The 10,462-nt window shown below is 40.0% G+C and overlaps 1 protein-coding gene and 1 long non-coding RNA gene across 2 annotated transcripts; both read left to right on the top strand.

Moving 5' to 3' along the window:
• The first annotated feature begins 3,146 nt into the window (after positions 1–3,146).
• On the top strand, positions 3,147–4,520 carry LOC135637627 (probable WRKY transcription factor 50). The gene is made up of 3 exons (XM_065150288.1): positions 3,147–3,459; positions 3,572–3,712; positions 4,076–4,520. The coding sequence occupies exons 1-3, from the start codon at positions 3,164–3,166 to the stop codon at positions 4,272–4,274; spliced, it is 636 nt and encodes a 211-aa protein (XP_065006360.1). The 5' UTR covers positions 3,147–3,163; the 3' UTR covers positions 4,275–4,520.
• Positions 4,521–5,433: 913 nt separating this feature from the next.
• Positions 5,434–10,010, top strand: LOC135627955 (uncharacterized). The gene is made up of 2 exons (XR_010492735.1): positions 5,434–5,650; positions 5,742–10,010. It is a non-coding gene; the product is annotated as an uncharacterized LOC135627955 (long non-coding RNA).
• Positions 10,011–10,462: the final 452 nt, after the last annotated feature.

Here is a 10,462-nt window from a genome sequence, read left to right as displayed (position 1 = left end):
AAAAAAAATTTAATATTTCAGTTGATAATGATAAATGACATCGATGGTACTAAACAATAATGTCACTGGATCACCAATGGGTATTGTGGATAAAAAGAGCGATGTCGAAAGATAAGAATCGCTCTATATTTGCGTCAATACTGACATAGTTACCAAGCAGTCTTTTCGTTATTCTCCATCTGCATTGATGATTCTTTCATTGTTGAATTATTACATTGATGCTAATGCAAATGTAAAGAAGACGAAAAGGACTGTCAACAACTACGTCGGCATCGATGCAGATGAAGATACAAAACGACTCTCACCTCTCGTCATTGCCCTCTACATCCACAACAGTCATCCTCGATCCCCAATGGCACTGTCATTTATCACCACTGACATTGTTCGTCATCATCAACTAGAACATTAAAATTATTTTTTTACTTTTTATTTTTATATTTTCGATGAAAAAACTGATGATATTAAGATAAATAGATCTAGATATTTTACTTTCATAATTATAGAAATATCAATATAATTTTTTAAAGTATAGTAATAGCTAAATACATAAGATAATCTATAATTAACAGCAACATTATTCGAGCAGGACGATCGCTAAGGTGATCAGGACCGTGCACGATACAATTCAGTAACATTATGCAATTCAGCTTCAAATTATTTGGGTGTATTTTTTTTTTTTGGGATAAATCTGATTCGGATTTTTACCCCTATCTCACATTTCAAACCACACTTAGGGCAAGAGATATTTAGTGAATAGTTTTACCGTTCATGTTCAGAATTATTTACATAATGAAACTGTCACAACTTATATAACTCGTTAAGCAATTGTAATACCTTAATTTAATAGTGTATAAAGACTCATATTATATCTTATGAATATATTATTATTTAATTAAAACTTAAGCATTTTGACCTTATAAATCTTATTAAAAAAATAAGATGTATGGGTGAAAAACAGTTCAATAGTACTATGATAATACTTTCAAAAATATTTTATCTTGCGGCTCGATATGGTTGTGGATCCGACTATATTTTTAATGGATTTAGGATTCGAGTCTCAATCAAGCATATGAAGGCAGACGGAAGGATAGGTATTGCTGCAGGAAAGACGGGAAAAAAGGGACGTAAGAGTGGAAATTAATGATAAAGACACATTGGGGCGAGAGGAGTTCTTGTGTTCTTGATATTTAATTTATAATATTTCGACTAGTCAAAGTTTCATATTAAACAATATAATTAGTAATATTTGTAAGCTACGCACGCAGTGGTGTGAGCTCGGAGCCGTTTAAGATCGTAGGCAGTGGAATTATATGGTATCGCTTATCGTGTGGTGTTCTCCCTCTCTCCCATGCATGGCGTTCAAAGGGAGAAAACTACGAACTTGATTCATCTATTTATATGACGCTAAGGGACATGATTACCTCGCAGTAGGAACCTTCGTACCTCAGCGCGCACGGGGAACTTTCTTGGATGCAGACATGCAAGCATACTTCATCGTGATGTTTTGTTTAGCTCGGGAGCACGAAGGGTGACAAACGTTGACTTATCACAATGATGTTCTATCCAGAATCCTACTGGGTAGCATAAGACAATATGTTCCCCGTTCCCCTCTCTTTCTCTCGAGGAACAAGAGGAGACTTTTTTGCTCAGGACTGCATCTTCCCAGTGGTTTCCTGAGAGAAGAAGGAGAGGGACGCTTTTCACTTCCTTCTGCATGACCTCTCTCTGTTGGCCTCTACATTCAGTCATAGAGAGGATCGGTACAGTCAAGAAGCACGCAATCAGACAACCATAGTCAGCGCTTTTCCCCTTTCGAAGTAATTCCATGGTGACCTTCCGAGAAGACAGGTTCTTGACTGTGACCATTTCCCAGGATCAGAGGCGGCGTGTCATATCTGGAGGGGACTCCTCCATGCGTGGAAGCTTCTTGGCGGCTGAGGGAGCTCCGATCCATGCTTCTGGATGCACAACGGGAGAAGAAGATCTTAAGGATGCTGTTCGACTAACTCAGTCGAAGTGTACTCTCGATGTCACCTCCAACAAAGATAAGGATGTGATCACATACCCTTCTTCACCTCAGTAGTTTTCAAGCCACATAATTAAGCATCCTGTCAATTGATCTCTCTGATGTCAAGGTTCCTAGTTGAATACACTAGTAACTTGGAATTAGGTGCATCACCAGCTAATGTGCCATTCTTTTGGATAAGGAAGCCTTGATGGAACAGATTGTATACATAACTTCTGATGGAGCTGCTTTTGCATTCCTGGTGCCAAAAGAGGCACTCGTGGACCAGAACTGTTGAAGATGATATCTAAGCTGAATGGTCGAAGGCTGGAGATGAAAGGAAGACATGCTTGGATGTCCTTGCAGCCTCCGATCGGTTTCTGTGGAGCAGGTTGCCTTCTGTACCAATCCTTGCAACTTCATGATGCAAGCAGAATGATGCTCTCTTACCTCAGCTGAATGGACGGCCACAGGCGGCTGGCTTTCTTCGGGATACATGTGATCGTCGCCACCAAATCATTATCTGATGGCTACAAAACTCATGTGAGCGCCACTTTCATTGCAGCAAAGATCAAATTTGCGGGGCCACGTCCAAAGATCCGGTACCCGCGCCGCCGTAGCATACAACGAAAAATGAGAGATTAAACAGTGGCAGCCTACTCTTAAACTGTTTGAAGTCATGACATCAAGAAAGAGATTTATTATAACTGATAAGGCTTTGCTTTCCTAAATGATTCCCAGAAACACCCTTCACTTCTTCGAGATGCCTTTTTTTCGGCGGTTTGACTAACGGACCCCGGCGGTGACACATGGTCAGCTCATGACAGATGTCAGGTTCTGAGATAATGGCCAGAAAACATTTCATGCATGGTCCTTGCAGCTGATCCTTGAGTCGTGCGAAGACGAACGACCCAAGTCTGCGCGCAAGTGCAGCACGCTGCGGAGGTGAATGGAGATTGGAGGGCAGTGAAGCAGCAACTTGGAAGCTTCCAGCTTGAGCAAGGCAGCTCAGTGGAAAGGAACTTAGGCGAAGGAAGCTCAGTGGGAAGGTACTAATGGATACTGCAAACTCACTCCCAATTGTATGTCATTAAGCGCCTATGTTTTGCTGTTTTATACGTTGCTATAAATATATAAGAAGGTGAATTCTCGTAGATCATGGCGGCAGTCGGAGTTCCATTTCATGCCAAAGCCGGTAGCATGGCCCACTTCCCCTCCCGAAGCCAGGGTAGCAGCTCCTCCAACAGCACACCGCTCCACGCCGACGCAGCGGCGCCAGCGTTTGATCTCTCCGACTTCATCATGTTTGATCAGGCCGAGTTCGCGCCGCCGTCCTCCTTCGGTCCTGAGCCGCCAGTAGTTCCTCCGATGGTAGATGGCGGCCGCAGCAATGACCAGAATAGCAACCTGAGCAACATCACCATCAACAGCGGCGACATGACTGTGAATGCCAGGTGAATATGGTGTTCAATTCCTTCTTCTTTCCATTGCACCACTAGAATTCATGCGCAGTACATACTCTCAAGTTGGCCGTTGCTTAATCTGGGGAATGCCTTGGAAACACAGGAACACTGGTGTGGAAGGAGAAAGAAGGGAAGAGACATCTAGGATTGCATTCAGAATGAAGTCAGAGGTGGAGGTCCTCAACGACGGATTCAAGTGGAGGAAGTACGGGAAGAAATCAGTGAAGAACAGCCCCAACCCCAGGTATGCCAAGTGATTGTTTCCGAAATTGTTATGTGGAGGATCCGAGTTTTGCTTCATTAAGAATGATTTAATGCTATGCTTATGCCAACCCCCATTGTCCTGGATGCGAGAGCATGATCTCCCTCTCCCTGGTGAGAGGTTGTGATCACAATGATTTTGCTGCCAATAGTTCTGAGATTAAGAATCATGCAAATGGATCCATGTGATGGTCATATAGATCTTGTTCATGGATCATCAGAAAGCTGCAAGAACAGCTAGCTGCATGTTTGTTAGGAGATCGAGATCAAACGCAATTACACTGCTAGAACTTACTGGTTAAGAAGTATATCATCGGTTGACTAACTTCAGCACTGGGCAAAGCAGGAACTACTATCGGTGCTCCACAGAGGGTTGCTCGGTGAAGAAGAGGGTGGAAAGAGACAGAGAAGATCCCAGCTACGTGATAACAACATACGAAGGGATCCACAACCACATGAGCCCTGGCGTCGTCTACTACACAACCCAAGACAGCGTCTCCGGTCGATATTATGTTGCTGGCTGCCAAGTGCCTCCAGATTCCTGACCTCTGCATGCTGCTGCTCCACCCCACCAATGGAGTTGGCCGTCACTAGCGAGCAAAGAAGTACTTCTGCAGTGCTTTCTACTATCTTCTTTTCCCCTTCTTGGAACAGTGAGCAGTACATTGGTTCGTCGTCTCAGTCACTGGACCAACTTTAGTTCCAAGATTTGTGCCTCAAATCGCGCTTTCTTGCTATTGTCGACGCACACCTGTTACATTATGAATATGCGCAGTATAAGTTTCTCTGGATTCCTCGTGTGTCCTTTCTGATCGTTTCATCTCTTATGAAATGAATCGAGGCAATGCCTCGTTTTCCACAAAGAAGGGGAAGTGAGCATTCACTTCCTCGCAAGATCACTTCTGCCGATACTTGGAAGTTTTACGTATCAAGGGTTTAGTGTGAATCAAACATTTAGCTAAGCCAACTTTTCAAGTACACCACTTATATACAATAAATCTAAAGATTGAAATCTGAAACCAAAAAAAAGAAAAAGGAAGATAGATATGTTCTTTCGGAATCGATAAAAACTTTACAAGGAATTAAACCATCTATCAAATTCTCCAACGCAGTCTATGAGAGACGGCTTCCTCACAGGTTCCTGCATAGAGAATTGATGTCCACTGCAGAACGTCCATAGGGTTAAGTTCGAGAAGCACTTTAAGGGCTAAACGGAACATCACACCTCTGACCAATGCATTTCTGAACCCCAAAAAATCTGTGAAACTTTTCCCATGTGATGGTGAGTTGGAAGCCAAGAGGAAGGCGCTGAGAGAATTTTGCTTGCCATGCAATAGGTCGTGTTCACAATCCCCACTATGGTGGGTGGCCCATTTTTACTTTGAATTTGACTTTTGACCTATGACATTTTGACTTTCTGAGGTGGTTTGCACCAGCTTATGACGATTTTATTGCAACCTTGGCCACACTGGTCGTCAATTAAGTTACACCACAAAGGCAAGTCTCCAGAGTGACTTCTTTAGTGGTTAGAGTATCCTATAGGAATGCCACGTAATATTTGAATAAAAAATAAATTAAGAAAATGGATATGAAACCAGTCAATTAGTATACATGTAATTCCAAGAAAATATATATGTATTTTTTTCCTTCTAAACAGCTAAATATGCAAAAAAACATAAAGAGTGGGATGAATCGATCAGCATATCAAAGTTCATAAAAATAAAATAAAAGAGGACAAAATTAAACAATTAATTTTAAAAAAAAAGATAAAGGAAGAGGAAGAAGCTCTTGCACTATTGCAGTTTATATATATTTTTATATATCCATCGTCGCGTGGGAAGGGCAAGGAGAAAAGGGAGAGGCAAGCCATCGTCGATTCCTGCGGCTTCTTCGCCGTGGCGCCGAGGAACATAGGAAAAAGGTACCTTTTCCTTGCAACACTCCTGCTAACGCTTATCTGTTGCTCCGAAATCTATTCTTGTAGTATGACACACAAATTTCTTGGGATTCAGGTGAATCCATAGGATAAGGGCAGCGGGAAGCGGCGATTTTGGCTTGGGGTACTCTTCCGAGGGACGGACATCCGTCAGGGTCGTCAAGGAGCTCGAGATGGAGAAGGGCGCTGATCCTTTCCAAGGCAGCACCGCCTTGGCCGCCGTTGTCATCACCCCTGTCTGGCTTGTACGAACAGGTTACGTTATTTTTTCTTGAACATGTATGTTAGGGTTTGTGCAGAGTTTTTCTATTCCAAATTCTGAGAACATTTAGGTTATTGCTTGGATGGAATTTCCGCTTGCCTTTTCATATCAATTTTAGTTCTCAACTAGGGAACTTTGCGCACATATATAAAAGAATTAGATCGCATACGTGAATGACTCTCTGCTGAGACAAAATTATGCAGCACTTCGTTCCAATCCAGTTCTATTTGCCCTGACCTAGTGCACCTTGAGAAGTGGGGTTCCTTGCTGAGTCATTTCTGCTTCCGTTTAGATTGTGATAAACATATATGCTGTGGGGCTTCAGAATAATATCCACAAATGCAGTCGCAGCTTTCACCTGTACAGAGGGATGACACAGGAAAGGGAGGTTTAAGATATGTGGAATTGTGACAGAAATTGTGATATAAGATACCAGAGAGGCCAAAACCCTCTATGTAAGTTTGGCTTAAAATGGTTGTTCAAGAAAGAGAAAGTTATGATGAAAATGCTGCTTTAGAAAAGGAAAATATAAATAAAAATATCATCATTTAGAAATTGTAAGATATAAGATACCAGAGAGGCCAAAACCCTCTATGTAAGTTAGGCCTAAAATGGTTGCTCAACAAAGAGAAAGCTATGATTAAAATGTTTCTTTAGAAAAGGAAAATATAAATAAAAGTATCATCATTTAGGTTTTGGAATAGAAAAATTATGAATTGGTATTAAAAATTTACAGCTTACTATGTTGAAATTTTATTATTTAGCAATTTAGTTTTTCTAAGACCTTAGTTCAGATGATTCTTTGAGAGTTCATAGAATGATAGAAGACTAGTGCTTGATAGATCTGAAATAACATTTGAGCAGATACTGAGATAGTGACTGAATATTGACATTCAATATACTAAAAGCTTCATATTCGGTAACACGATCTGAAGCCTGCTTTTGAATTGGTCTCTTCAAAGTTCCTGACTCTGAACCTTTTTTATGGTGCTGCAGATACCTTTTGTTATGATTGCTTTAATTGGACAGAGAATTCCTATGTCCATGTCTATGTGAAGAGAATTCCATATCTTATTTCTACGAGTCAAGGATTAACCACTATAAACATTGAAAATCACACGAAAGAATTTCAGGTCATGGGTTATAGCCTGCTTTGGTTGAAGATTGGATGGTAATATATAACCAGAAGATATTAGTGACACATATGAGTGCACCACAGTAGAAATTAAGACATGCATGGAGGAACATTATTTCTATATGAGAAGATATTAGTGACGCATAGACTGCAACATAACTAGAAATTAAGACATGCATGGATGAACATTGTTGCTCTGTGAGAGCAGGACAAACAGGTGGATTATTTTTTTTTCTTGGTCTACTTAGCTAATTAATTAGATGGTTAAGACTGGAAATGAATTTACTGTTTGTTTGTTCTTGTTCTCAAAGTTATGCAGTGAAGATAATTAATTCTTACTCATGATTGCCTGCCACAGTTCTTGGCCTATAAACCATGTACCATGAAAGATTTTAAAGGCCATATAATTTGCTCACAGTTGAAAGATAGGTCCTAATTTTTGTTTTAAAAGAATGGCTATACTGCATCTTATGATAATTGAGAATGCTAGCTGTCAACGGTGGGAGTTTGTCAATTAGATGTAAAATCAGCTTGTATTCAAGATTCGTTGGTGTTTCCTGGCATGCCATTAATATGTTTAGAGGCTGTGGCAGACCTAACATACAATATATGCACTTGAATTTGGGTGGTAACAATGAATGTATTGAACCCTCACTCGAAAAAGATATTTTTCATATTTAATGATCACAAGTGTATATTTATCAGTGCAGTCCTTTTTCCAGAATGAAGCAGGTTTATTAAGTTTGCTGGTGGCAGACAGATCTTACATATATGACTTCTAAAGGCTCCCGGTAGTGACTGAACTTTTCTATATGCAAATTATTATGCTATAGGGAAATCCAGCAGCATGGCAAATTTCTACATTTCAAGAAAATTTCAAAAACTTCATTTCCATCAGACTAGCCGCTAGAGCATAGTTTATCGGTCTGGTTTCAAGTGACTCACGGTCTTTTTCTCATCATGTTCCAGAATTGGCTGTGGGCAAGATGTATCCTTATGAGGATGGGATGTATCCTCCCAAATATTTGCATCATCCATCAAAGATTGGAGTGTTAAATGTTACTGCTGGTTTGGATTTTCATGCAGAGTTAAACGATCCAGCTTACGTTTTGATATAGGATAAGTTTTGCTGCTTTAAGTGTAAAGAATTCATCCAGTTGTCCCAAGAAATATTGAGCATATTATGGAATACTTCAGGAACTGGTTTGCCAAAGATTGGAGTGTTAAATGTTACTGCTGGTTTGGATTTTCATGCAGAGTTAAACGATCCAGCTTACGTTTTGATATAGGATAAGCTTTGCTGCTTTTAAGTGTAAAGAATTCATCCAGTTGTCCCAAGAAATATTGAGCATATTATGGAATGCTTCAGGAAATGGTTTGCCAAAAGATAAATTTCTTCTGAGGATGGTGAGGTTGGGTAGGGATTCAGATAGTGTTTCTATTGATCAAGATAGCCCTGATGATATTGTGGGATGATAGTAGCATTTATGTATCTAAGACTTGGTGAAGCAGAATATGATATGAAAGTTCCTTGTGGTTTCTAACTTTCTATGATAAGGCCAGGAGTGTGCACTTTTCATGTCCTCTACATTCAAATGAATGTCATCTGAAGAACTGATTTCTGTAATTTACCATTGTCAATGTTCCTTGTGGTTATTTTTAGATGGTCAAGTGTGTGCATTTATCACGTCTTCTAGATCCAAATGAACATCAACTAGAGAACTGTTTTCTGTGATTTACTGTTGGTTAGTTTACATGTTTTCTACTGAATAATATGTGGGAAATCAGTTTATATATTTATTGGGAAGTACAAACTTAAACCTGTGGATCAGATTTTGTGGATTCAAACTGGATGCACATGGCCGAACAAATTAGTTTTCAGGATTTTCTACATGTATCATCACTGAAATTGTATCCAGAGAATTACTGCCATCGAGCACCATGTTCAAGTGAATCTTGTCATTGGATGCTTGCTGAAGCATCACCAGCAGCAGCTACTAAATCTATAAGTTGAGTATCAATTAACTGGCCAAAAGCAGTGTTTTGAACTGAGGTGCTTTTTTCTGTTCATCTTACACCACATGCCATCATAATCTATTTGGCAGGAGAGCATCATACAGTTTGGTGTGGAAAGTTAAGGACTAACAAACTATTCAAATGGATATCCAGTGGTCACTTGATCTTTTCTTATCAATTGCTGCAGGACCATTGTTAGTAATTGCTGATGGGTGGTTCCAGTGATTTGGATTCACAACCATCACTGTGAAACAAATAGCAGTTGTAATGTGCAAGCGCATTTGTTTGGCAGCCTCTATGCCATGGCTAGTAGTTGTGCTCATAGGACCATGATTTGTCTTAATTATGACATCGTAGGTAGCTTCAAAGTAGAGGTGGATCTTGTCTGTTGAATCTCAGATGTGCAGTTTGGAGCTTTTTAATTTGGTGGAACCATTTGCTGTGCAGATAGCTGCTAACAGATTGAAAAATGTTAAAAGGATTATGTTGGTGATAGATGATCTGACAGAGTAATTGGTATGTGCAAAAGCTTCTTAAAAGGAAATCCTGCACCATGAGACATTCAAATTATAGTGGTTCCTATAAGACAAATGGTGCTCCCTTCATCCAACTGGGAGGAACTGGAAATCAGATTATCCTGCAACACTGGGCATTTTTTTATGTTTTGGACAAGTTCTTGGGAACATCAGTCTGTGTGGATAATTATCAAGAGCCTTTCCTGATACTTTGGGACTTCCCCACAGATATCATCACCACCAACACATGCTATATACACCAGAAACAAAGTATGCCAGATGTACACATTTTTCATGCATACAATTTTACAGTATATCTCACATAATTTTGCAGGTACCATGCAATAACTTCAACTGAACTTTCATACGTATTAGCTTGTGGTGGATGCTATTCATAAAACTGAATCATTATGTGCATGCGTGATTTATGGTTCTCACTTGTGTCATTTATCATCATCTTGAACATCAACATGTTCTACTCCCTTTGCCCATTCTACTTTCTTGACATGGTCTCTCATTGTTGATGGATTTTTTTTTTTTCCCTGAAGTCAATTTTCTGGGCATACTGTGGGCATATTATTGTGGGCATAGTAGTCTACAGGAGATACAATCAGGGTACAAAGGAAGGCTTTTTAGCCATTACTGTGGGCATATTAGTCAACAGGAGACACAAGGATTTCATTTTGTTGCTTGTTGATCCTTTGTTTCACAACAATTGATTTTTTAGCTTGTTTGACTCTGCAGTCGAGTCACATGCTACAAGCAGTATTGATCTGTGCCTTTTAATATCTAAATAGTTAACCGGATTGATATTAGGCGTGTTAGGAGCGTCTGAGACCCTTGGTTTTGTTCGCTGGTGGGCCACCTGT

The sequence above is a fragment of the Musa acuminata genome, chromosome BXJ1-3, assembly GCF_036884655.1.
Source record: "Musa acuminata AAA Group cultivar baxijiao chromosome BXJ1-3, Cavendish_Baxijiao_AAA, whole genome shotgun sequence".
NCBI lineage: Eukaryota > Viridiplantae > Streptophyta > Magnoliopsida > Zingiberales > Musaceae > Musa > Musa acuminata.
The sequence above is the reverse complement of the archived record's forward strand: the minus strand, read 5'-3'. Positions and strand labels throughout refer to the sequence as shown.

Bases quoted from the DNA above. Each gene is read 5' to 3' on its own strand.
- LOC135637627 (XM_065150288.1), top strand. From the start codon at position 3,164: ATGGCGGCAGTCGGAGTTCCATTTCATGCCAAAGCCGGTAGCATGGCC. The intron at 3,460-3,571 runs GTGAATATGGTG...TTGGAAACACAG, and splicing joins GACATGACTGTGAATGCCAG to GAACACTGGTGTGGAAGGAG. The intron at 3,713-4,075 runs GTATGCCAAGTG...TGGGCAAAGCAG, and splicing joins AAGAACAGCCCCAACCCCAG to GAACTACTATCGGTGCTCCA.